The 25,179-nt window shown below is 55.1% G+C and overlaps 5 protein-coding genes and 2 non-coding genes across 7 annotated transcripts; 3 read left to right on the top strand and 4 right to left on the bottom strand.

Annotated features, from left to right (window-relative positions):
- Positions 1-1,613: 1,613 nt before the first annotated feature.
- Positions 1,614-4,073, bottom strand: J3D65DRAFT_282454 (beta-lactamase/transpeptidase-like protein). The gene is made up of 5 exons (XM_066795091.1): positions 3,672-4,073; positions 3,100-3,580; positions 3,024-3,053; positions 1,997-2,975; positions 1,614-1,947 (listed from the first exon to the last, which is right to left on the bottom strand). Exons 1-5 carry the CDS (start codon positions 3,900-3,902, stop codon positions 1,836-1,838), a joined length of 1,833 nt encoding a protein of 610 aa, XP_066656790.1. The 5' UTR covers positions 3,903-4,073; the 3' UTR covers positions 1,614-1,835.
- Positions 4,074-4,845: 772 nt separating this feature from the next.
- J3D65DRAFT_282426 (cytochrome P450 61) lies at positions 4,846-6,976 on the top strand. Its single transcript, XM_066795090.1, has 5 exons — positions 4,846-5,180; positions 5,230-5,380; positions 5,436-6,394; positions 6,444-6,724; positions 6,782-6,976. Exons 1-5 carry the CDS (start codon positions 5,012-5,014, stop codon positions 6,818-6,820), a joined length of 1,599 nt encoding a protein of 532 aa, XP_066656789.1. The 5' UTR covers positions 4,846-5,011; the 3' UTR covers positions 6,821-6,976.
- A 5,619-nt stretch (positions 6,977-12,595) lies between these two features.
- Positions 12,596-13,781, top strand: J3D65DRAFT_601584 (kinase-like domain-containing protein; the record flags this gene model as incomplete). The annotated part of the gene is made up of 3 exons (XM_066798050.1): positions 12,596-13,076; positions 13,132-13,224; positions 13,273-13,781. The coding sequence occupies 3 exons, from the start codon at positions 12,596-12,598 to the stop codon at positions 13,779-13,781; spliced, it is 1,083 nt and encodes a 360-aa protein (XP_066656788.1).
- Positions 13,782-15,333: 1,552 nt separating this feature from the next.
- J3D65DRAFT_282401 (P-loop containing nucleoside triphosphate hydrolase protein) lies at positions 15,334-18,157 on the bottom strand. Its single transcript, XM_066795089.1, has 5 exons — positions 18,065-18,157; positions 17,331-18,013; positions 16,665-17,276; positions 15,828-16,615; positions 15,334-15,774 (listed from the first exon to the last, which is right to left on the bottom strand). The coding sequence occupies exons 2-5, from the start codon at positions 17,946-17,948 to the stop codon at positions 15,372-15,374; spliced, it is 2,421 nt and encodes an 806-aa protein (XP_066656787.1). The 5' UTR covers positions 17,949-18,013; positions 18,065-18,157; the 3' UTR covers positions 15,334-15,371.
- A 659-nt stretch (positions 18,158-18,816) lies between these two features.
- J3D65DRAFT_t47 lies at positions 18,817-18,919 on the bottom strand. The gene has a single exon. It is a non-coding gene; the product is annotated as a tRNA-Phe (tRNA).
- Positions 18,920-20,001: 1,082 nt separating this feature from the next.
- J3D65DRAFT_t51 lies at positions 20,002-20,073 on the top strand. Its single transcript has one exon. It is a non-coding gene; the product is annotated as a tRNA-Arg (tRNA).
- Positions 20,074-20,424: 351 nt separating this feature from the next.
- J3D65DRAFT_282211 (putative esterase/lipase) lies at positions 20,425-21,551 on the bottom strand. The gene has a single exon (XM_066795087.1). The coding sequence runs from the start codon at positions 21,425-21,427 to the stop codon at positions 20,543-20,545; it is 885 nt and encodes a 294-aa protein (XP_066656786.1). The 5' UTR covers positions 21,428-21,551; the 3' UTR covers positions 20,425-20,542.
- Between the last annotated feature and the right edge of the window lie 3,628 nt (positions 21,552-25,179).

The following is a 25,179-nucleotide window of genomic DNA, read 5'->3' as shown; positions in this document are numbered from 1 at the left end:
AGGATTGGTAGTTGATGCCCTTGTGTGGAGGAGCAGCTGCAGGCAGAAGATGGCAACCTTTTAAGCCAACTTCCTGCCTGATGTTTGTAAATGTCGGTGGGAGGACCAGCTTGCTATGACGCAAGCACACAGAACATCCATCGTCACCGGTGTCCGCGCGTTGGGTCTGGATGAGTTGTCGGAAGCCATTGCTCTCGGTGGTACGTCGTCCCCCTCATCTGGGTTTGTATTGGCCTTACTGACGCAAAGTCAGCAAGGTATTTTTTGGCAGAGCCAGTCGGAGTGGATGGGAGCTGCGAAATGAGCCATGCACGGCGGAGGTTGGGGTGTTGCACACGAGGCAACCTGGTGATCGTCAGGCACAATTGCCCGGGTCAACAGTCGTGTGCTCCACACAATGACAGTTTTGTCCAAGTGATCGACAAGGCTGTAGCTCCCCCAAAGCCCACAGGCGGGGGCGGTGCTGTTTCCAGGGCATCCTCCCACAGATCCCCCGACCGCGTCTGTGGAACTGGCCCTCCATGCGGTAGCTCCTGAGCTGAAACGTGTGCAAGTAAATCCAATGGCACCGACTTGACTGGTGTTTTCTTTTTTCCACATCCATCTTCTTGCTCTCCCGCGCCATTTCGTCGGCTCAGGCGGTCGTGATAAAAGTGGCTCGCTCTGCGTGCGGGCCAAAATTTGACGTCACCATGGCCCTCATGTCACGTGCTGCCAACCTCCCGTGGTCGTCATCCCCTAGGCGTCGACTAGGAAATTATCTCGACCGCCTTGCACAAACACGCCATTCGCGGAATCCTCGGATCTTTTTGATGACGCGTTTCCTGGAATAGCTGCTCTCGGGGTGGCGAGAGCTTGGGAACTTGAAAAACTGGCAGCAGTTTCTAATGTTAGCAGTCGAATGCTTGTTGCTTTTCATCTTTCAACGTCAATGGACGCCGTGGAATACGAATTTCGAAGGATGTCTGCGGGGAGCCTTTGTCCACTGCCATGGCTGCGCCTACAGAGCAGTCATCAGCTATCACGTTACGGCTAGGGAGCTGTCGTTCAATTCTGCAGCCAGGAGCCCAGGGAGTCTCATTTCTTTACTGTGGACTGAAGACCAAAGGTTGCTGGTGGCCGAAGCGGAAACGTTAACCAACAACGAGGGCCTGACCCAAGGAGAACAACCTGGAAGCTAGAGCCAAGTTAGTCATCCACTCTGCTCATTTGCTCTGCGACTCACCATTCGTCTTCCGACATCCTCACATCGCATACCCACCACCGGCCTCCGCACATATCCCAACCTCCTCATAATTTCGTCCTGGTTGCCATTTGTGCTGGAACCACTCCGAGGAAGCCCATCTGGTCACAGGCTTGGAGCCGTATGCAACCAATTCCTCAGTGTCTGAACCGACAGTTCGCTTGATCTCTTTCCACATGTCGCTTCTCCGAGATTCCGGACCGACGAAATTGCAAAGTCAGCCAAGTCGGGAATCGGATCGTTCTGTCACCTTCGTATTGTTGTCAGCAATCGTGGCAAAATCAAAGACGTCACAAAGCAGCGCCAACAAGGCTAAAACCATCTTCGAGAGGAGATCGCGGAAGACTTATTTGCCTCATCACGCCCCAGCTTGGATGTCACCGTCATCTGAATTGCGTGACGAGATCTCATCCCACGGCGTCAGGCAATCACTCAAACGCAGCGGGCCTTTTCCCAGCACAGCTTGTCTTCCAAATTTCTCTTTTGCGGTAGGGTAGGTAAGTCAAATCTGTGAAATTGGAATTATTGTTGATTAAGCAGCAGCTTGCCGCATTCCACATATTCAGACAGGATGTCAGTGTAGTCTTGTTCGCTACTTCTTCCGCACTAGTACTCCATCCAATGGCGGATAGTGCAACTCGACGCCATTGTCGCCATCGACGAAGAATAGCTTGTCCGGCGGCCATCCGTTCGGATCGGTATATCTGCGAAATATCAGTACCGCCTGGGCGACGAGAGGAGCTTACAACAAACCCGTCGAAATCGAACCAGTCGCATCTCTCCGACGCAATCGACATGCGCATCACTTGGCCCCTCGCCTCTCCCTTTGAATCCAAAACGGCCTCGCTGGGATTGAGGCTGACGCCATCGGGCGAGCTGAAGAACCTTTCCTGGCTCTCATCTGTCCAAGACAGCTGGTCTACTCGCTCCAGCGCCGACGCATTGTTGACCACCATCTCGCGCAGGAATAGGATGTCGTTTTGGACTTCGACTTTGGCATTTGCGCTGCCTGGAGTATTCGGCGCCACAACCCAGTCGCCAGCGTACTTTTCTTTGAGCTTTTCTGAATACGCCTTGCGAAAGGCCTGTATCAAGATTTCGTGCGCGCCGTTCAAGACTTTCTCGGGACGAAGACGCGTGTAGTCTTTCTTCGGGCGCGATCCTTCGGCTGTTAGGATAACGACACCATAGCCAAGGTTCGGCTGTACGTCAATCCGGCTATGATAGCCGCCTCCATCACCGCTCTTGCCGTACACGTTGTAGCTGGGGACGTTGTCAGATGATTGTTGTTCTGATGGAAGAGCAGGAGCGCAGTAGGTGAGCATGTAGGGGGCTAACGTTGAGCTGTTTTCATTCGGCTTGTAGACATTAATCTCCCAGCCGAACCCGACTTGCTGTTTTCCGTCGGGAAGGATCAGTCGGGGCTGCAGACTGTTTCGTCTCTGCGTCGGTGTGATGAGATCGGGCTCGGGTTTTAGCCAGACGTTGTAGAGATATTTGACGAGGTCGTTGGCAGAGCTCCATCCGCCGCCGGCTGGATCATAGCCAGGGCCGACCTGTAAGTCGGTCCAAGTCTCACCAGCTGGGACGCAGACGAGACGTCGAAGCTCGTCAGGGATCGGGCCAAAGAAGCTGTGTGTCATGTTGAGAGGTTTGAAAATGTCCTCCGTAACGACATCATTCCATACGAGATTGGAAGAGGACAAGCGGTTACGGTAGGCGGCCACGGCATCTGCGATGCGTCAATGTTTGCTCATCGGTTTTCGGGTGCGATACTTACATCCAAGTATGCATGTGCCAGCGTTTGAGTCTTTGCCAAGTCAGCTCTTGGTCTGCAAGAACAGGTCTTTGCTTACAAGCAACCCGTTGTCCGGGGGCAAACAAGAGCGGTTTTCCCTTGATGGATTCAAGGACTTCGCTCGGGTCGGCAGACGTCCACTCGTTGCCTATAGTCTGCGCGTTTGCTTTTGAAAGACCCGTGACAAAGTCGAAATTGGTTGCATAGCCCTCTCGCGGTATCCCACTGCTGTGGGTGCCCAGCATCGACAGCGTGATTTCGCTTCCGCCATTCTCCCAGTCGGTGAGAGGCAAGTCGAACTGAGGAAGGGCATTCCGCACTGGAGTGTCTAACGTCAGGACCGGTATGGTCACCTGCAAACGGCTTTGGCGCTCGACAACGAGAGCAGAAAAGGCGGCCAAGTTTTTTGAAGCCGATACGATGCGAAAAATCGAGTCACCGTCGATTTGAGGCCCTCTTCCGTCCTCAGGGTTGGATTCATTCAGTTTGAGAGGCCCTCGATTGAATGTGTAGGCCGCATCTTGACCAGACGCGTGGACCTGCGCAAGGTTAGCACACTGCATGAACAATGCGGAACGGACCGCAGTGTCGCAAGTTGGGTGGGGGTTACCGGTCTGGCCGGAAACTAACCACAGCGAATGCGAGACCGTCGTATGAATCCTTGGTAAACAGTCCAGTCAGATTCTTTTTGAGTTCGTCGAATGCGCCTGTGACGAGCGGATGCCGCAACACGTCCTTGTCGTGGAGAAGAGCGCCTGGAACATCTGGTATACAGAGACACGACACGGCCGGGATTAGGTGGAAAGAAGCAACCAGAGCCAAGAGGATGCAAGCTCGCATGAACATGCAGCAACGCGCCATTTCTACTCTGCGCTCAACTGGAAAAGAGCAAACAATGGAAACGGAGGACTGGACGCGACGAGGCCGTTGATGAAGACGATGAACAACAGACACGACAACACTTCATCACGCGGGAAGTTTGTCCCAAGACCCGGCACAGCCTTCAGGGATCCAAGAGGTGTGATCCATACGCGTGAACTAAGCTTAAAAGCTTGAATTGGAGCATTTTGCAGACGACATGAGTGAGGCTGTCGGACAAAGATGGAGTTTCGAGGCCGAATTTTCTGGACAAGAACAGGGCCTCGTGGATTGATGGAGTCGTTGACAGCGGCATGACATTTCTAGAGGGTTCGTGAGAGCGACATGGCAGCAGATGACGTTGGACGTCAAGTCGTCAGGTCTGGGCAAGCTTTAGCAGAAACCTTAATCGGGGAATCGACGTGTGGCGGATGGATCAAGGTGATGCGCTGGACGTTGGAACGGAAACAAAGGTGAGAGATGCGGGGAGCGGGACGGGAAGCAAGCAAGGGGAGCGGGGAGCACGTGACGCTGCTAGCCTCTGACGGGCAAGTTGCGCGCAGGCCGAGGACAAGGTCAGGACCGTGTCCAGGGTCAGGTCGTCAAGTAGTAGTTTCAGTGCGAGCGAAAAAATGCCCCCTGCCGCGTACCTAGTCGCAGAACCCACCCCCATGCACCCCTCGAGCGGCCATCTGGTGACGCTGGGACGAGGGCATCCGAAGCGAATCTTAGATTGGATGGCGTGCGGGCCGCCCTTTGCAGGCACCGCGGCGCTGCCATTCGCTGCTCTGTCCGAGCATCCGCCGCCAGTGGAATCCTCCGCACCACCTCCGGCACACCTCACAAGGCACAGCTACCCTACCCCAAGGACAACCACCCGTCCGACCCTCCTCCTCTCCTCCCCCCCTCCCGACTCTCCTCCTCCTCCTCTACACCCCCCCTCCGTTGCGCCCATTTTCTCTCGCTGAATCTGGCCATCGGTGCCTCTACGCGCCCCCCACCGACACCGCTCTGAGGCCTCCTAAACCACCCGCCGCCGATAACAAATTTCCCGGCGCGCCTCGACCCTGCCGCTGAAGTTCACATTGTTCGCGACCGACCACGACAACACCATGGCCGCCGTCAATGGCTCCTTTGTCTCGCCCACGGCCGACGCTCATGTCATTCCTGCCCTGAACACGGCCTCGGCCGTCACAGGCCTCGTTGGACGCTTGCTCCAGGGCATGACCGTCTGGTCTGTCCTTGTGACCCTCATCGCCGTGGCCGTCGTCTACGATCAAGGTTGGATTCGCAGTCGCGCCCTTTGGCTGGAGTTGCTAACTCTTGCCAGTCAAATATCTCATGAACAAGGGCTCAATCGCTGGCCCCTCGTGGAAGGCTCCCTTTGTCGGTCCCTTCCTCCAATCCGTCAACCCAAAGTTCGAAGAGTACTACGCAAAATGGCTGAGCGGTCCCCTCAGCTGCGTCTCCGTCTTCCACAAGTACGCCCCCAGGCTGCACATACACCATGGCACAGAATATGCTGATCGCAATCAGGTTCGTCGTCATTGCCTCGACGCGCGACATGTCCCGCAAGGTCTTCAATTCCCCTACAATGGTCAAGCCCTGCGTTGTCGACATTGCCCACAAGCTCCTGCGCCCTGAAAACTGGGTCTTTCTTGACGGAAAGGAGCACGTCGAGTACCGCAAGGGCTTGAACGGCCTCTTCACTCGCCAGGCTCTGGAAATCTACCTCCCAGGCCAGGAAGAAATTTACGAAAAGTACCTCGCCAAGGCTCTGCAAATCACCCGCGAGGCCAATGGCAAGGCCGTGCCTTTTATGCATTACATGCGCGAGTTCATTACCGCCGTCTCTCTGCGCACCTTTGTCGGTCACTACATTCCGGATGAGGCCGTTCAGAAAATCGCCGTCGACTACTATTACATCACCGAGGCGTTGGAATTGGTCAACTTCCCGTTCATTTTGCCTTTTACCAACACCTGGTACGGAAAGAAGGCCGCCGACATGGTCCTGGACGAGTTCGCCAAGGCGGCTGCCAAGAGCAAGGTCCGCATGGCTGCCGGCGGCGAGCCGAACTGTATCCTTGACTGCTGGGTCCGCTCCATGTACGAATCCGAGGCCTACAAGCAGAAGCTGGCCAAGGGCGAAACCCCGGAGAAGCCCGCCCAGGTTATCCGCATGTTTTCTGACCTTGAGATTTCCATGACCGTCTTTACTTTCCTCTTTGCTTCCCAGGATGCTACTTCGAGCGCCGCGACATGGCTCTTCCAGATTATGGCCGACAGGCCCGACCACTTGGACAAGATTCGCGAGGAGCAGCTCCGTCTTCGTCATGGCGACAAGAATGTGCCACTCTCGATGGAACTGATGGACAAGATGGAATACACGCGCGCCGTTGTCAAGGAGACCCTGCGCTACCGCCCCCCTGTCCTCATGGTTCCGTACCTCGCCAAGAAGGATTTCCCCATCACCCCTGAGTATACCGTTCCCAAGGGTAAGCTTAATTTATCATCTTTTTATGTTTCGTTGCTAACGAGCCACAGGCTCCATGGTTATTCCGACCACGTATTTGGCACTGCACGACGCCGAGGCTTACCCCAACCCAGACTCGTTTGAGCCTGAGCGCTGGATCAGCGGTGATGCGGAGAAGCAGACCAAGAACTGGCTCGTGTTTGGTACCGGTCCCCACTACTGCCTGGGTCAGGTGTACGCTGTCAACAACCTCATGGGCATGATTGGAAGATTTGCCATGGAGGTTGACTGGAAACACGACGTTACGCCCCTGTCTGAGGAGATCAAGGTCTTTGCTACCATCTTCCCCAAGGTACGTCTGCTGCATGCATTCCTAGTCGATCAGAGGCACGTGCTCACAAACTCTCAGGATGACTGCCTCCTTTCTTTTACGAAGCGCGAAGCATGAATCAACTCGTAGAAAGCCGGGACGATACACTTTCGCATCCGAGGCATGACGAGTGCTTGCATTCGCTGCTTCTGTCAAAATTCCCTACTAATATCATCCACTCTTCTCTCCCGCCGCCACCATAGATGACACTAATACCCCTTCCCTGCCGCGGTTGCAGGGCAAAAGAAAAAATCCAAAGACGAGACGGCATTGGCAATGGCATTGGGATCGGTTTTCGGAAGGTTCCCAGACAACAACCTTTTTGTCTTTTTTCCCCTTCGTGTGTCTGTCTCGGTTATATCATAAGTTGATGAAGGCTTGTAATTATCAATGCTACGGACCCGACGTGCTTTTTGTCTGTTTGCGTCTTTTCTGATTTGGAGCCGTTCGCTATACACACTGGCCGCTGAGCGCCTACGCAGATACGATACGTACACATTGTTGCCTGCTTCGCGATACCTACCTACTTGGATATTCGTCCCTCGCTAGCTTCTTACTTAGCGTCGTCAAGAAGCGTCTTTTTGAACACCGAACACTCCTCGGTTTTTCTCATTCTTTCCACTACACGTCTCGAGAATTCGTGCATTTGTGCCTGCCTCGCACCACCCCATCTCCATCTCACCACTGCAACGCTACACCAAACGGCAGCGCGCAGCATCGCATCGCAACGCAACCACCGCACCGCACTTTATTTAGCCGACGGCGGCGATCACCGCCGCCCGCGCGCACACACACAGCAAACGCAACTGCCGACTCGACGCACCGCGCGCACCGCACGCAAAAAGGACATGGCCTGACTCTGGCGCGGCGCTCGCTGCTCGTCGGAAGCCGCTTGCTCCGTCCATCCGTGTCGTGTCGCGCGCGCGCGCGCAAGCGCGCACCTACCATGTGCGAAAAAGAATTGTGTGGGGCCCAGGGTCCTAGGGTCTCGTTCGCTCGCGAGTCGGTGGGTGGCACAGTCGTCAGAGAGTCTCAGTTTCGCGTGCGTGCGCTGTGTCGGTCTCGGTGTCGCGGACGGTCGGCTGGCGGCGTTTTCGTTGCCCGCCGGCCGGGGAGCTGAGCGACGGGCGACCTGACGGCGGCGCTGGTTGGCTGCCCTGCTTCCCCTGCCGTACCGTCTCTGTCTGCAGCCACTGAAGTAACAGTGGATTGGCATTTTTGTTCGTTTTCGAACAATGACATTGTCATGAAAGCAATGTTGGTGAGTAGGCGTAGACTGACTGGTACGAGCGACAACTCACCGCTGGTTTTATTCCCCTCTCCTCCTCTTTACCTTGGCCAGATGGTCAAACTGAAGCGGTCGCTGGTGCTGTTGCTCGGCGCTCGTCATAGCACTGGCCGAACCGACGGACGGGACTTACCTTGGGCATGGGTGGGCGCGGGCGAGGTTTCGTCATCTGGTCGGCCTGTGGTTGGTCGGATGCTCGACGACCATTTGTCGTACTCGCCGCCGTTGGTGCGTGGGGGTCGATTGGTTGGTGGAGGGTTTGTCGTATCGCTCGACTTCAACACACTCCCTCCCTCCGTGTCCCCCTTCCGGTTCTTTCTCTCAAGAGACCAAGCCATCTAGCACCGCACCCAGCAAACCCCAGCCAACTTTCTGCCCACCATCGTCATCGATCTCCATCGCCCGCCCTCTTCGGCCCATCCAGGCGTCCTCCAAGACCCGTAAGCCGACCGCCAGTCAATCAATCAGCCAACCACCGTGCGCAACAGAAACTGCCGTATTCGGTTACATGGGTAAGGCGGGCGCCACACCCGTCGCCGCTAGCCCGCTACGTGCGGCCTTGTCTTGGACCCCCTGTGGCGCGCGGCGTGTCTTGCTTGCCTTGGCTGCTTCAGGGGGTGTTGTGTAGGGCTGTGCTACGCTCGACTAAGTTGGGGACGGGATAGGGGAGGTGGATTCGGACGTTGGCGCAGCAGTCCATGTCTGCTCGGTGCTGTGGATGGTGGATGGTGGCATGGTCGACGATGGCGATGCCGGCGGTGATGGCTTGCTTCTTGTTTCTTTTGTCGGTCATCTGCTGATCTTTGTGGAAGAGGCTGAAGTTGTGGTGAGTCTGCTCTTGGATGCCTGGGCATACGATGCCCATGGCGTTGTCGGGCAACCGTAACACGCCGCGGTTGATTGGAGGGCCTGTGAAATGGTAAGTTGGCGAGCAGGTAGGTGGACGGCCATAAACCCTCCCCTCCCTTCCAATCTCCTATTGTGTTGCCTGTTCCTTGTCTTCATCACTTCTCAGAAATCGAGTACCTCCTGTCTCGAAGCCTCCTACGACCTAGCTGCTTCTTGCCTTCCCATCTTTGATTTTTCTCCCGCTTTCCTGCAGCATGTGCGGCTGACCGCTGTCACTTCTTTCATCTTCTCTGGCTTTCTCTTCCTTTCTCACTGCTGTTTCTGCTGCTTTCTTTCCCATTTGCGTGAAGTCTGGGCCTCGGTCCAAATGGTGGCGACGAAATACCCTCAATGCGTGGCACTTTGGCCGGACAAACGAAGACAACGTTGACGTCTGTCGTTGCGCTGAACTTCGTCGAAGACTCTGGCCGACTGGCGGGAGCATCCTGGGGCATGCCGCCGCGACACAACAGCAGAGCACACGAAGCATTCCAGACAGCGGGTCGCTGATGTAGTGGCGCTTCCTGCCTGCAATGTTGGGGTAGCAACCTACCAAGAAACACGTCAGAAGTCAGCACCATTGTATCCCAAAGGGCGACTTTGCCTGCGCATCGCCTCGATGCGTTGAATTTCGCCGCCGCTTCCCCAGCGCAAGCTAATTCCTTTCTCCCTCTTTCTCGGGACTTGCGGGTCTTGAAGGTCGGACTGTGCTTGGTGTGGTCCTTTGGCTTCTGCTCGCGCTGGCGAGGCGGCGACTTGAGCGGCAGAAGTTGCTGGAGGCGGCGCGAGCAGAGCCGAGCATTTGGTGCTGGCGTTTGGCTGGCGCTGGCCAAGAACGCTTCCAGGACATGCTCTCACGTCTGAAGAAGCTCTTGTCTGCACAGCAACGACTGTGCCGATCTCCCTCCCCGGGAATTTCTCCTTGACAATGTCCATGTTTCTGCGCGTTTCATTGTTGAAGCGCTTCCCGCACTCACGAATGTTTTCCTCGCGGATGACGAGAGAGCGTGAGGAGAACTTTGATTGTTTCTTGTCCATCTCGACTTTGATTCCCTCTGGCATAGTCCAGAGAAATTGGGTGTTGATCTGGTCGGGGCGCCCAGTTTGCTTGGATGAAGAGCTGGCCCTGCCACCACCGGTGTTCGGTTTGATGTCGGCACCCAGCTTCGCAGGGGATGGCGTACGTTGGCATCGGTTGGATTTCGACGCGGAAAATTTGTCACTAGGGAGACGGGTCGGAACACTTCGCCGTTTCTCTGCCTTGCTTTGTTACAGTCAGCTCATCTTCCTGCCTCAATGTGGAATACTAACCTGAGAACTCATCGTTTGGGTTCATTGTCTTTGGGGGCTTCGTTGCTGCTGAAGCTGGATCAATGCGATGCGCAGGACCACGAATGCTCCTTGGCTGCTGGGGCTTTTTGGTTTGTCAACGCGATGCGTCGGACCATGAACGCTCCTCATCCATTTCACCCAAGAGCAGCGTGCCAGACAAGTATGCCAGAGGTTCTTCAAGGTGCTGAATAGGAGAAAGCAACCTCGTCGCCACGAGTCGCGCTCCCTACGCATTTTCGGGATGTGTGAGTGGATTTTCGTTCTCATTTCGACTTTCCTAGAGAAATTTGCCCTTGACAGCCCGGAAGACCTTGTTTTGCCTTCTGGCAGTTGGTCCTGATGTTCAATCCAAGTAATGTACAATACCCCGATCCCTCATGACGACCTGGTTCCCTTGATCTTGCTGAATACCCAGACCCCACCCAATTGCTCATGCATCGTTGAATTCCGTGATCTCATGAATGGTCGGGGCTCCTGTAGCTCTGCTGACGGTAGTAGAAGTTAGCACTATCTATTCTTGGCGAAGATTGTGAGGACTAAATTACCAGAGAGTGTTTGATGCACTCGTTGCTCTCTCAATCCCATCGTTTTCTCGGAGAGCCAGCGCGTGACTTGGAGCGGGACCTAGAGCGAGACTTGGAGAGGGAACGCTTGGGCTTGGTGCGGTCGCTCTGTCGGAGAGTTCGTTAGATTTGGAGAGTGTAATTAAAAGCATCGATGAAAGCTTACGATAGCCTGCTCCTCGAGGGTCTCGCACACGTGGATACTTCCCGCGCTCTGTCCGGTGCTTTTGAGCTTGCATTCACCCGTGAGATGCTTGGTCTTGTCTTCGAAGTTGTGGGACAATCCGGCACTGGTGGTAAGTTAGCGATCTCAACCCACTGCAATTAAGAAATCGAACATACCTGAAGAGGATGGTGTCCATGGTGTCGCCAGGGTAGTGCTTTTCGACATCAGCAACCTCCTTCTCGACCTCCTCATTGATGCGCTCTTTCATCTCTTTAACCTGCTGCGCGAGGCTCGAAGGACGCTTGGTACCGCCAACCGTGCTTTGGAAACGGACCTCGACGCCCTCTTTGGTCGTCCAGAGCAGATTCGAGCCCGCAACGGGAATCTCCTCATTTGCACGTCGATTGCGAGACTTGGCATCAGGTCAGCTTTGTTCGTGGTATCAGTGAGTGACAAAGCCGTAATGTTACTAACCTGGGACCTGGCCCTGGAAGCGGCCGCTGAGGCGAAGGACTCAAAAGCCTTACCAGGAATGCGACCTTTTGACATATTTGTTGGTGTACTGAGAGGGTTTTGGAGAGTGGATGTCAAGGATAAGGTATTCAAGGTTGATGGATGTTGGGTAGAGTGGTCGCCCAGGAAAGTGTTGTTTGTAAAGCCGGTGGGCGACGGAGCTGTGCCGCGCGTGACTGCATCTTGCCATACAGCAGGCACTGTGTTTTGATAGCCGCCCAGTTAACACTTCGCTGTGTTAAACCTGAGGTTGCCTCCAGAGAGGTGGAACTTGCACACCCTCCAAGTTGGTTGGCGCTTCCCATGGCTCTGTCTCAAAGTCAAGATTTACTCCTTCTGGCTCTTTTTGTGGTAAAACAGGGCCGAAGATGCAACAGACTGGTCGAACTACCATCATCATTCGTCTACATTAAGTCTACCAACATGCATCCTAATCCAGCACGCCCTGACCAACAGCTCCTATCGAAGCAACAAGTCTCACCCCCAAGTCATTGGACATGTCTGTTTCATATCAGCCGCTGGTAATCCTACTCGGGCGGAGTTAGGCACTTTGCGAGGCACAAAAACCTCGTGACAACACAGGGTACACGTAGAAGGCGGGCAACTGAAGCAATGAAACTACCGACAAGAAACGCGTATCAGGGGCTTGATGCAGTTTTAAATAAAAGATTCAGCGATTGGGCGATCCGGCATCCCGCGACGAGGGCTTCCCAGTGAGAATTCCAATGCTGATATCCCATAGTAAACGTATTGGACCGGGAATCTCGTACTTTGTTGGCAAATTATTTCTTGCCTTGGAGTGAATAAGCCATTCTTGAACCTCGTCGTCGCCGGTGATGGGCAAATGGCTCGTAAGAAGTACACCAATGAACGATTTTGTTTTCCGCTAAGCTCAAGTAGAAAGAGTTCTTACCATTCTCAGGTTTGGTTGCACCTGGGCAATTCGTTGCCGCGCATCCATTTTAGGCGAATGCTGATTGCCGCCGCGCCCGCACCCAACGCCAACTGGAACCACCGCACAACGTCAACCCGCCCTCGCCATCGCCCGCCTCTCCAACACCAACCATCATTTTTCGTCTGAACAGCCACAACAAACCGTCACCATGTTGATGACGCATCTGGCGCGGCGTCTGCGTGTTCGCTCGATGCACACCTGGTGTCTCCCAGAAAAAGGAACACGACTCACCGGAGAAAGCGGCCGTTCGTACTTGATTTGCGACCACTCTCCTGCGGTCTGGTCAGTGGGTCGGGCAATAGATGCGCGCGACAAACAGTCTTCATTCACGATTTTCCAGCCCCGTTCCGAGGCATCCGAGTCAGACCAGGCGCTAGAGCTGAAGGGGTTTCAAGAAAAAATAAAAATCGCCAACATGCTCAAGGGCTCTCAATTCATCTGGCAACAAGTTGATGCCATTCGGCCAACCTCAGAAAATGATGCGCCTCGGCTGGTCTTTGAGCATTTGGGCTCGCAATTGTCAGAGGTTTACATCGATCGCAAGCTTACCCGCCAGGAAATTAAGTCAATCATGAAGAGTACTCTTCTTGGACTTCAGCACATTGAGCAGAAAGGCTTCATCTTCACTGGTATGTACGCTCGAATTATTCGTCTACTCTTGCGCAACTGACCGCCATTACACAGACATGACTCCTGCAAACATTTACCTGCAAAACGATGGAGCATCTTCATTGAGGCCTGCAGAGCTCACCACCAAATTCGGTCCAATTGACCAGCGTATGGATTCTCACACTGTGTGTCTTGACCAAGACTAATATTCTGTAGTTGATAAGCCTTTCACATGGCGAGAATCGGATGAGGTTGACATGAATCCCTTCGTCGCTCCGGAAATCTTGTTTGGCAAAGCTTTCAGCTACCCAACCCACATCTGGGCCTGGGGAGTCATCCTTTGTCACCTGCTCGAGTCACGCGCGGCCTGGATTAGCAACAGACTCGAATCTTTGCACATGGGCGGAATTTTTCAGGACTATGGACGCCGGTGGGACGGGCGCTGGGCTTGCGACGAATATTGGTGGCTATGCGAGATGGTTGACGACTTCAACATCGACTCTTGCGAGTACTACGATGACTGCGACATGCCATACATCGAGATTTTCAAGCCTTGCAAACACGATTGGAAGGAACGCCTCCGTATCAAGGGCTTGAGAGAAGATGATGTCTGCTTCCTGGATTGGCTTCTTGATCCGAATCCTGAGACGCGCCCGACGCCGGAGCAGGTCTTGCAGACCGGCTACTTGGAGTGGAATGAAGAGGACACAGAGGATGAGCCATAGAGCAATCGGGCTCTGGATTCTTCGCTCTCTACTGGCAACACCAACGAAGCCCTTGAGCCTATCGAGCATTGAGAGCGACAACTGGTTCATTCGACGGGCTTGCCACTCAACCGACGGAGTAAAATTCGGTCTTCGATCACCGAGGGCATGAAGCGAGATCAACGGCGGGCGGGCTTCTCAATCGAAGGAGCAGAGACTCAACCTCACCTTCCTGTCCAACGTTACTTCAAAAAAGACACTCGACACACCGCACGCCTCACCCGGAGGAATCAACGTCCAATTTCGACTCCGGCGACCATCGAGCACCAAAAGAAGATACACGATCGACATGCTTCACGACCGCAACGGCAAAAATCCGAATCCAAAAAAAAAGTCTTCCTGTACAATACTTCGTCCGTTGGCAAAGGACACCACTCGACTCACCACACACACAACACAATCTCCCCTTCCTGTACAATGATACCCCAACACCCAATCCCCCACTCCAAGCACAGTGCATTCCCAAAAGAGGTCCGGTTAATTGGATGGATTCCCCGGCGTTAGACTAGACCAGTATACCCCTCTCGACTCTTTTCAATACAAGGTTCGGCTTTCTACACTGCGTTTGCGTGCTGTGAACTGTCATTGCGGCTCACGATTGAAGCGGAGGAAGCGCGTCGCTTCCGGTACTACTGAAAATCGCAGATGCGTTCCAAGATTGTGCTGGCCGGCATGTCTGCGCAGCCAGCACGCTTCCAAGTCTTTGTGACCAAATCGCGACGCAGCGTCCTGCCTCCGCAAACGCCGTAGCCTCCACCTCAACTCCTTCGCGTTGTTTCCAGCTACCAAACTCCTCGCCTCTCGCACACGGCGCGCTGCCCTGCTGCGTCTCCTCCCTCCTGCTTTGCCGCGAAACGCCTAGAAGTGCTGCATCGTCGCCTGCCAGCGGCCCGTTGTGTCCTTCATCCCTCGCTCTACCGCCGCTGTCCAGAATGTGGCGCTCGAAGATGCGTGTAGGCTTGCGCGCTTGCATGCGCGCGCTCTGAGGTCGCCGCCTGCGAGGGAAAGTTGGAGGGCCCGAGAATGCCGCGTGATACCTTTGGGCAGAATGATGAGGCTTTGGCGCGCCGCGTGGCCGTACTTTCTGGAAACTGATTTACTGTGAAACAGGTCAGCGTTGCGTTTCAATGAGTAGGAAAGGTAGTGGTGCGCGCTGCGGCAGACGGAGCACGACTTGCTGCATGCTTTCGGGCGGTCAAAGATTTGTGGACATGCGGTCGGGGGAAAAGGGAAACTCCCGGGCTTGTTGGGCTTGTGGTGCCTTTGCCCGTCGCCAAACAAGAGAAGCAGCGTGATTTCAAGGGGGCTTGGGCTAGCTGATGGGATGGCTCGGGGCTAGGAGGCAGAACCGGAAGTGCCTGAAAACAAAGGGTCACTTCAAAGCATTGTTCAGAGAAGAATGTGAGACACGGAATTCCATTGTCTCTATGGGTACCTTCCATTTCCTCCACACAGTAGCATGCCTTTATCGCTGAGATCCAGCGGGTAGCTTGTCCGGCGTCCCAAATAGGGAACACGGGAGCTGAAAACTACCATCGTAAAGGTCGCAGCTCAGTATAGAATCTTCTTTCCCATCTCCAGCTCGTCGCATTCCTTCTGTAGCTGCAGGCGCCTGTCCTTCGCCGACGGGTCCTCGCCAGCGATGTCATCCAACTGATCGTCCGTGAGCGCACCGACCCAGCTCGGCGAGAACAAGGAGAGTGGAGTGTCCGGGCCCGAGATCAGGTAGAAACTAGCTGCCTGCATGCAGATGGTGTCGACCACACGCTGGCTGGCGACCTTGTAGTAGGAGCTGAGAATGTCTTGCAGCTCTTGAACCACGTGCTCAGTGTTAGTCATTGAGCGTGCCTGGATTATCTGGTCCAGACCAATGACCTGACGGTCATGGAGTGTACCGTCATTGCGAAAACTGAAGGACTTGTCGGCAAGCTCCTTCTTCGTTCTCTCTTGGCGACTGGAGTATCATGGTCAGCAGAATTTCTTGTAGAGGACGGTCAACAGGCTTACATTCGCTCCATGGATGAGTTGAAGTACTTGTTGACCGTGACTGGGTTGCCATAGCGTTCGCATTGTAGAACGAAGTCGACCTGAGCCAAGGCGAGCTTGTAACGCGAAAGAATGTTGTCCATCAGTACAATTTTGATGTTGCTGCGGAGTTGTTCGTCTGGGCAAATGACTTTCAGTAGAGTGTCAAAGAATTTGTGGGCCAAGGCGACGATGTCGCTGATGTAGCCGAGGCACAGCGCTTCCCAATTTTCCGTTTGGACCTGCATCAGCGTGGACAAGAGAGTAGAATTGAAGGTTCCCAGCTCAAATCCGCGCGAGTTCGTGTAGATTTTCGTGATCCACTCGGTCACTTTGCCGCGTTTCGGCTCTGGGATGGGCTCGTAGCCGTGAATGAAACCTTCCAGATCTTCGGGAGTCTCGACAGTCCGAGGGTTGAGGGGCTTCGATTCGTCTTTGCTCGCCTCGTCCTTGGGCTCCTCGCCAGGTTTTCCCTTCGCCTCTTGTTCCTTGTCGTCGTTGAATTGAAATTTGTGACCACGGGCTGCGAAGTCCTTCGACAGAGCTTCGTTGCGGTTTCGAACCCATGTCGCAATTTTGAGCTCCGGATGCTCGTTGAATAAGTTGTCTCCCGAGTAGTTTGCATTGATAGCAGCGCTCACTAGGTTTTGAAACTTGGTCGCAATGCTGATGAGAAATGCACGCTGCTCATTGGTAGTGGCCCTGCTTGGACCCAAGTTCGACAGCAAAGCGCGACGTTCAGCCAAACTCTTGCTGATCTCTGCTTTGACCTTCGGGCTCATATTAGCGTGAACCTAGTATGTTTTGGTGAAGACGAACCCTGGGAAATTCCCTATTGATATGAGCGCCCAGAATCTCCCCGAGACGTCTGCGCAGAGGCTCCATGCCGACCTTGTCTTTCGGCAACGTGTTCCAAGGGGACGCGGTGGTGAAGAACTCCTTCTCCAGCTTTCTGCGAATGTGAGAAGGCTCTTGCGCCTGAGCTTGTCCCGGATTCTTCAGAATGGACCAGCCGAGGCGAAGCGGGTGCTTGCGACCTTCGAGCAGCTCCATCACGGACTTCTCGGCTCCCTTATCCACCAAGTCAGGCTTTGTGAGCACACCCAATGTCCTTTGTCCGTCCGGGTCGACCTTCTTAGCTGACTGGAGAATTGACTGCGTAGCGATGTCAACATTGGAGGGAATGACGGTCAACAGAACCGAGCGCCGGTTCTTCATGTATCCCATGACCATATGCTCGACCAGGCGCATGTCAGACTCCGTGACGGGAGGCTGAGGGTTCTTGAAGATACCGGGAACGTCAATGACGCTGAAATGCTCTTCATCGGGGCCGCTGACGTGAATGCTCAAGACATCGTTGGTGAAGATTTTTGCCTCGCCGTCAGACTGTCCGTCGATGGCAGTTGCAAGACCCATCACCTCTTGAACCTGCTTGAGTGTTAGTCATTGGGTTGATGTGAGTGAGGTTGGGGAGCATCCCTCCACCATGACCTGGGCGAACGTGTCCTGGTCAAGTTTCGTGATACTCTGCTTTGACCACGCTCTCAGCTTTTTGGCATGATCTTCATCGGCATCCTTGCCCGGAATGATCTCAACCGAGATGGACTTTGTTGCATCGTGACCGGCATCGCGACGGAAGGTGATCTGGGTTGCGAAGCGCGTGCAAAGGCCAGAATCCTTTGGGAAGGGCAGGTCAGTGAGGCTCTCAAGGACTGAACTCTTGCCGCTGGACTGATCGCCAACGACGACAATTTGCGGCAGGTCGATGTAATGTCCAATGTTGTATAGGTGGAGCTTGTCAATCTTCTTGAGCCAGGCCGGATTGACCATGGACTCTGGTTTGCGCATGGTGGGTGAAGCAGACGATGTGAATCGATCGAGGTGGAGAGAGGAGGGGTGAGAGATGAGGGGTGGAGAGGGATGGTTGGTTTTCGAGGGCGGGCAGAGGTTTTGTGCGCGCCAACGCGTCAGCAAAGATGAGGAAGGAGCGGGCGTGGGTGGTGCCTCTTTGGGGAGGCGCCTACCCGCCTTGTCAACGCCGTCTGGCAGAGTGGCGCACCCAGATAAAATACAACGGATGCAAAGCATGTGCACAGAGTGCATCCAATCGCTATGCAAGTCAAGAGAAGCGAAAGCATGAAGGGCATGGTTAGGTATCTACAACGGCCCTAAAGAGAGTGAGTCAGTAAGGGTCGAGGAGCCGGCCTCAGCGGACTTACAGCTGCCTGAGCGACATCTGGCATCGAAACTCAGAATTTCGGCGCGTGAATTCGCAGCTACTGCGCGGCCATGCCCACGCAGTGAACTTACTGGAAGTTGCCCTTTTTCTTTCCACATGGACTTGCGCAGGAAATTTCCTGCAACTTTCCGCTCTGCTCAATCGACCTTTCGGCGGCAGTCTCGAAACACCAACAAGCGTACCATGCTCTTGAAACTGTCAACCCTCAAAGAAGCCAGGCAAACGGCAGCAACTATGAGTTTGTGCGAAGCTGCCTTGTCCTAATCGTTGCCCAGCAAGCGGCGTTCCCTGACAACCTATCTCCCGCGCGAACAAATTTCGAGAAGCAGCTTGCTGCCGCGAAAGGTCCGTATATCAAAGAGACAAGGGCATCTTCATTGAAAGAGCCGGAGAGCAAGGACAGGAAGTCAAACGCCGCTGCGCAGATGGCCATCGCCAGTTGAAGGACGGACGCCGGGCAACGGCAGCCAAAAGAGCAGAACACTGCCCATCAATGGCGCAAACACAGATGGCAGTTTCTCAGCAAAGCGCAGCACAATCAAAGACATCAGATGAAGTGTCGTCCCGTCGTCTCTCGTCCACATAACCTCGGCCCAGGGACGCGCGCTAGCGAAGCGGCCCAAGCTCTTCCCGGCTACGCTCGGCCACAACAAGCAAAAATTCGACCAACGACCACATGCACCGGGGCCTCTTCGCGCTCTTGATAACGGCCAAAAGGATGGCAAAAGAAGATGCAGCTTCTGTGGATCGAACACAGTACCTCCAGATACCGCACAGTGGCTTATAGGCTGAAGTGGACTTCAGTCTGGCGCTCTCCCAAGTGAGCTAAAGCTGCGAATTCATGAAAAGTGAAATGTTCAAAATTATTATGTATGCCATGTAGGTCTCTGCGCCACTCAAGACCCCCTGGGTCGTGGCGAACCATCATGGATGAAATGGTCCTCCTGGGTAGTCCCAGACGATGAACTCGAAAACCTAAAGCAGGAACTCCACTGACCAAAAAACCAAATATCTTCAAAAAGACAAACACCAAAAGAGAACGGAAAACCCCTCCTCCCAACCCGCAAAGAACAACAACCAACCCCCAAACCCCCTCCCGGAGTAAACTCCGACCCCCAAGCCTCCAACCGCACCCAAGCATTTCACATCCATCGCACAGCGCGCTGGGCCGCCTTGGCCATTCAAAAGTCGTCGGGCGAGGAGGTGTGGTACATACAAGCCTTTTTGTGTGCGACAGGGTCGGCAGGCACAACGCGGCCTCCTTGCTTCGTCTGCATGAACGTGGCACGGCCAATGAATCCTGCGAGCATCCTGTCAAGGGGCTTGCACACGTTCTTGGGATGGTGAAGATGGTGGCGGTGTGCGATTGTGTAGGTTGCAGAGGTGGTGGTTCGTCACGGATGCGGAAGGAGAGTAATTTGTTTGTTTGGGAGGAGGAGGGGGAAGGTGTTGGGCTGTGGTAGGTTCTGAGGCGCTCTATGCTGCGGAGTCTTCTCCGAGAATGTTTTTGGAGGTGCTGCATGGCTTGGAGATTGGTTGATGCGGTGCTTTGAATGTTTGCGTTGGTGTTGAATGCTCCGGGAATTCTTCACGATTGTCCGATGACAGACGGTCTGGGTGCCCCGCTACCATGGCCTTGTAGGTTCAAGGATGCGCGCTGTGAATCCTACTACTTCTTCATGGGCTGCAAGAATCAGGTCGAGCAGAAAGGGTCGTGAAATTGGATGGGTGCGAGCTGACGAAGCTGGATGGTCATATGAAATTGACCACCATTCCCGGGACCATTTTTTTCACCCCGAGACTTCCAGTGCTTGATCCCGAGCAACAGAGCGCAAAATCGGTGTTAAACATAAACCTTCTCTGCATCCACCGCTTCAACAATCAGTGAGAAGCCTCTCCGGCTTCAACACCAACACTGGCCGCATGGCCCAATGGCAAGGCGCTTGACTACGAATCAAGAGATTGCAGGTTCGAGTCCTGCTGTGGTCATCTTTTTTGCCCTTGTACAGAGCTAGAAGAAGGGATCGGACGTGCTGTGGTGATTGTGGTGGTGAAGAATTTTTTTTTTTCTTGTGCTCGGGCGGGACGGGGCGGAGCGGGGCGGGCTTGGGGCGGAACTTCGGCGGTCTCGGCGGAACCGGATTGCATCGTGAGAAGAACGGCCGACACATGGATCCAGAGCGAGGCGAAATTGCGAGACTGATGCACCGGGCTTCGAGCATGGATGCTTCGTTAGCACTGGATCGGAGTGCAACGTGAGTGCCGTCAAATTTGGGGCTCCCACGGTTCCCGAGGATAATGTGAAGAAGAGTTGTCCCGTTGCAGGGACTGCGTTGTAGGCGTAACCCAGTGCTTGCAGGTGTGGGACATTTGGGACTGCATTCCAGACTGAACTGCTATGGATACAACAATTTTGTCGACGTCTTCTCCGAGTGAGCGACGATTGCAACATATGCGCTCAGCGGCGCAGAATATCCAGAGCCAGCGCATGTGCCATTTCGACGGCTTCTCCGCCGGGTGTGCCTTCTTTGGCCTTTTTGTCCCAACCGTGGCCAACACCGTCATACCTCCTACGGAGAACAAAGTGACCTGGTTCATTTTCAATCTTCTTGGCGAGCTCCTCTGCTTCATGAGCCAGCGAGTCTTGAGCACACGTCACAATCATGACGTTCCGAGGAAATCTGTCCGGCTGGGCAAAGAGAGGGGAGATGCGCGGGTCCCTCTTGTCGAAGCCTTCGGGAATGTACGAGTCGTCAAAGATGTGGCAAAGACGGGGAGGTAGAGGAGTGCCGGTTGGATCAGGCGCCGCCTTGCCCTCAGGCATCATGGCCAGGTTTGTCGGCGGGTAGAATGCGAGAAGGGAACGGAAGGTGTTCTTGGGGAAAACGGATGATGCAGCGGCCAAAGCGAGGGTGCCGCCGGCGCTGAAGCCTGAAATTGCGACATGGTCGGTCGTGAACGCCTCCGGTTGCTTGAGGACCCAATTGACAGCATCTTCGACGTCGTTGAGGGCGGCCGGGAAGGGATTTTCAGGTGCGAGGCGGTACTGGACGTCGATGACCGTGTAATCCGTCTGGTCGCGAACCTCTTGACAAAAGACGTTGTCGCTGCCGTGCAGAGGCAGGCAGAAACCACTTCCGTGAAAGTTGACGAGGACCGGGGTAGGACTAGAAGACTTGGATTGGTAGACGTGGGCCTTGATGGTTCTCTTGGCATCTCTTGACGGTATTTGCAAGACCTTGTCTGCTGTGATCTTTCTCTTTGGCTTGAGCTTGATTCCCAACCGGACCAGCGTTATCACGATCTTCAGTCGTAGATATCTGAAAAAACTCTTCAGGCCCATCTTGCAGGAAGAGATGGACGCGAATGTCAAAAGTAGGATGAAGTTGCCAAGTGGGAATGAGAAGATTCTGACTTGGCTACTGTGTCAAGACGAAGGTGTGGAGTTCGATCGCTGTGTTGTTCGTGGTGCCTCGGTTTCGGCACGGGTCGCATTCTGACACCCGATGTATCGAGGAAACCCTGGCAAACCGAGGGACGTCAGCGGTCGCCGGGTCGTCATGATGCGCTACTCGTTTCGAACATATCAATTATCCCAAGGTGCAATAATTCGATGAAAATGCGTCTTTGGGAGTGCCGCGAAGGTGTAGGAGCCGTACCATTGAGGTACGACTAACAGGCATGCTGCTTTCAATCGAGGTAGCACCGGTCAGCTTTGGCAAAGACCACGGCAAGTAAAGGCTGCACGCATTGACAGAAACATCACGGCGGGAAGAACTTGGACAGTAAGCCAAGCTCCGAAGACAAGCTGTTGTGAGGAACGAGGAAAGCCAGGCGTCAGACAGAGAAGAGGGGGACTCAAACGCTTCCGAGCAGAATTGTTGTGTGCCACGACTTCTTCCATCAAGCCTCGCTGGTTCACCGGTCAGCAATTTGATTGATCTCATCAGCCGTAGAGTGCCTGCAATGGTCAGGCGATTGGATCGATAGTGGTTGTCGATCGCAAATACGACGCAAGCGAACGACAAGCCCTTGGTCGTGACGAAGTGAAGCTGAGCCATCTTGCATGCGCAACGTGCCATGTTCAAGCCCTGGTTCATGTCATGGCGGCGTGCGTCTCTCTGTCAAGCCTCGCGCAAACCAGGTGTGTATCGCGTGCACGGCAGGAGGGCCAGATGCGGCCGCAGATGGTCATGATGTCCGGTACATGCAAAGCTTCGAGGAGCAGTCGTGACGTTGGACTCGAGGCATGATCCGGGACGCGGGACGGCGACGATGATTTGTTTTGGCGCGAGTTGCCGACGTGGTTCGTAAAGTTTGAATCTGGAAAAAGGCGGTAAACAGGAAGCAAGGTTGAAAAAGCAAGAGGCGGTGGATTGTTGTCCGCAAGGTTGAGCGTCAGTGAGACGGACGTGAATGCAGGCGGCCATGATTTTCACCATCTCAGGGCATGTAGGTAGGGTACAGTAGTGCGGAAGCTGGCGGCGCCGTGAGGTGGCTGCTGCTGCGAACCATTCCCGTCGTCTCTGCCAACAACATCAGCTTTCCTACTCCTCTGCACCACCCTCTGCCTTCACACCGCTTTCTTCTTGGCCCAATCCGTTCGGTCATACGCTCCGAATACTCGTCGGCTCCCTGCAGGCGTGGACACCAGTCAGCCTCCCGTCATCTGCTCCATCTTCACCGCCTCGTATCCAACCCTATTCGATCTGATGGGTTTCTCGAGGCCCGCCGTCTCCAGAGTGCCGTTTGTCTGAGCGCTCAAGACCCACCCTTTCCGATTGATCTCATATCGATCTCAAATCGATCTGAATCGCCGGGGAGTCGGCTTTTCCGATGACATGCGATCAATGCGAAGGACGACCAGTGGGTAGATCGGGCTCGCCTGCATATTTCGCGGTGCGGCGTGTCCAAAGATGCCTCCAGAGCGCAGCTTCAGCACGTCGGAGCAACCGGCCCGCCGGGCCTAGCAGAAGTCGGGAGCGTCCCATCGCGGCGGCTACCAATGTCATCCAGGAACTGGAGAGCAGTAGCAGGACCCATGTACGACGGACCATCACATGCGTGCGACTAACGATGGCGGTGGATTCCAGATTTCGGGCTCGAGGCAGTCGGCCGTTGAATCCCTCGGCCTGGCTCAAAGGTTTGTCTGGCAAACTGCTGTGGAGCACTCAGACGCAGACGACAAGAAGACAGACGGACAGAGAGGGAGAGGGAGAGAGAGAGAGAGAGACGCAAATACCGTGAGAGCGAGACCCGCATACCGTCCTTTCCACATCTCTTCGATCAGGTCCCCGTTACACTGGAACTCAGGGTCTCTTGCTGGCAGGGAACATGCTGGATCAGAAGCCGACCGTGGCATCGGGCGTTTGGCCGCGATATCGTGGCGTGGAGTGATAAGGCAGACTGCTTGGTTGCATCCGCGCGGAACTGTCGCCCCTCCCGCGCTCCTCCCGCGCGCGAAGCCCAGCACATGGATGGAGCCGGCGGGTATGACGCGCAGGCCCGTACCATCCGCTGGATCATCCGTCCGTCCGCGCTCACTATGACTCGCTCAGCCCAACAACGCCCACCACTTGTGGACCATCCAGACGCGTGACAAAGGCCTTTGTGTCACTCGGGGTCTTTTGACTGGTGAGTTGCCATGGAGAAGGGCGCGATACACATTCGTGGGTTCCTACGCGTCGAGTGCCCGATGGCTGGCTGGCCATGGTGGGGAGGATTCCTGTTCCAACCAAAATCTGGTCCCTGGCTCAGACGTTGCCTCCACAGGTGCACGAGGAGTTCATGGAGAGATTTTGCCGAATCGGAGCCTGTTCCGCGACGGGGTCAATCTTGGGGTTCACGGGAGTCAAGCACTACAATTCGACCCGCTGGCCGGACTCCACCAACCGCCGTCTCTTCGTTTGCCAGGCCGGACGGCACGCGTCGTTAAGTCCAGACGTGTGCTCGATCGATGGACGGTCCCCCTCTGTGGAAGCGCACAGCGGCGGGCTTCATTAGGAGGATTCTCCTGTCCTGCCTCAATCGGCTACGGCGGTTGGGAGAAATTGGGCCGATTATTAAAACCAGACCGACGCATCAATGTGGGCTCCGCTCGCGTCTTACAGGCGCCGCCAATCAGCCACACAATGGATGAGGATGGACAAAAGCAAGATGATGTGCCCCGCATACATGATATTTAGCAATTGCTTGTTGGTGAGAGACAGAGCTCAGCGACAGCGGACGGACCGCACCGCAGCGTGTTTCGGGAGCGTCTCAGCGCAAGGCCGGCCGCCGTCGACGAGCAGCAGCAGCAGCAGCAGCAGTGTGAGAGTGCAGCCAGGCGGATCTCGGCGGCGGGGCGTCGCTCCGGTGGTGGACGAGCCAGGGAGGGATTCACGTCGCGATAACCACCAATCTTTGTGCCCCCCGGGTTGGCAACGCAACGCAACAACGCAACGCCCCCGGACAGACAGATCCAAGGGTCGTTGGTGGTGTCTGCCCGCCCGGTAGGGTATGGATGCGTGGCAAGTCACCCGAGAATCAGCCATTCATGAGGTGCATGAGAGCCAGACCAGGGCGTGTCCGCTCCGGCGCCTGTGAGATCTGTTGCTGCGCTGCACTGCGCGTTGGTGCGCTGCGTGCTGGCTGCTGAAAGTTTCCGACTGCGACTGCGACTGCGATTGCGACGCCCCCCCTTGGATGGTTGGGGACATGAGAGCAAAGAGACGTGACAACGCACCAGCACCCAGCATGTTCGGCTCCAGCTCCGCAAGAATGGGCCGTTCTGCACGCCGCTCTGTGCGCCATTTCCGCGAGAGCGGCCAGGGTGTGGGTACCTCGCACTGGGCAAAAATTCGGAGACCGTGTGCTGGAGAACTGCCCGCCCGCCTCGAGATGCGCACGTTCCTGTCTGTGAGCCATCAAAAAAAGAAAGACGAGTGGGCGTTGATGTAAGCATGCAGCTCAGCTCCGCGCCGTGGGCTGCTTGTGATCGCGGATTTGCGGCGCGATGCCATCTCAGCCAACGCCAGCAGTCGACCATGTCGGACGGTAATGCCGAGGCAAGGCGGCCGCCTGGCCTGCTCTGCTCTGCTCTGCTCTGCTCTGCTC

Source organism: Phyllosticta citribraziliensis (genome assembly GCF_038025025.1).
Source record: "Phyllosticta citribraziliensis strain CPC 17464 chromosome Unknown J3D65scaffold_4, whole genome shotgun sequence".
Taxonomy (NCBI): Eukaryota; Fungi; Ascomycota; class Dothideomycetes; order Botryosphaeriales; family Phyllostictaceae; genus Phyllosticta; species Phyllosticta citribraziliensis.
The sequence above is the reverse complement of the archived record's forward strand: the minus strand, read 5'-3'. Positions and strand labels throughout refer to the sequence as shown.

Coding starts and splice junctions, on each gene's coding strand:
- J3D65DRAFT_282454 (XM_066795091.1), bottom strand. CDS start 3,902: ATGGCGCGTTGCTGCATGTTCATGCGAGCTTGCATCCTCTTGGCTCTG. Junction 3,581..3,671: donor ACGGTCTCGCATTCGCTGTG/GTTAGTTTCCGG, acceptor AACCTTGCGCAG/GTCCACGCGTCTGGTCAAGA. Junction 3,054..3,099: donor CCCCGGACAACGGGTTGCTT/GTAAGCAAAGAC, acceptor GACTTGGCAAAG/ACTCAAACGCTGGCACATGC.
- J3D65DRAFT_282426 (XM_066795090.1), top strand. CDS start 5,012: ATGGCCGCCGTCAATGGCTCCTTTGTCTCGCCCACGGCCGACGCTCAT. Junction 5,381..5,435: donor TGCGTCTCCGTCTTCCACAA/GTACGCCCCCAG, acceptor GATCGCAATCAG/GTTCGTCGTCATTGCCTCGA. Junction 6,725..6,781: donor TTGCTACCATCTTCCCCAAG/GTACGTCTGCTG, acceptor ACAAACTCTCAG/GATGACTGCCTCCTTTCTTT.
- J3D65DRAFT_282401 (XM_066795089.1), bottom strand. CDS start 17,948: ATGCACTCTGTGCACATGCTTTGCATCCGTTGTATTTTATCTGGGTGC. Junction 17,277..17,330: donor ACACGTTCGCCCAGGTCATG/GTGGAGGGATGC, acceptor CTAACACTCAAG/CAGGTTCAAGAGGTGATGGG. Junction 15,775..15,827: donor AACTCATCCATGGAGCGAAT/GTAAGCCTGTTG, acceptor ATGATACTCCAG/TCGCCAAGAGAGAACGAAGA.
- J3D65DRAFT_282211 (XM_066795087.1), bottom strand. CDS start 21,427: ATGGGCCTGAAGAGTTTTTTCAGATATCTACGACTGAAGATCGTGATA.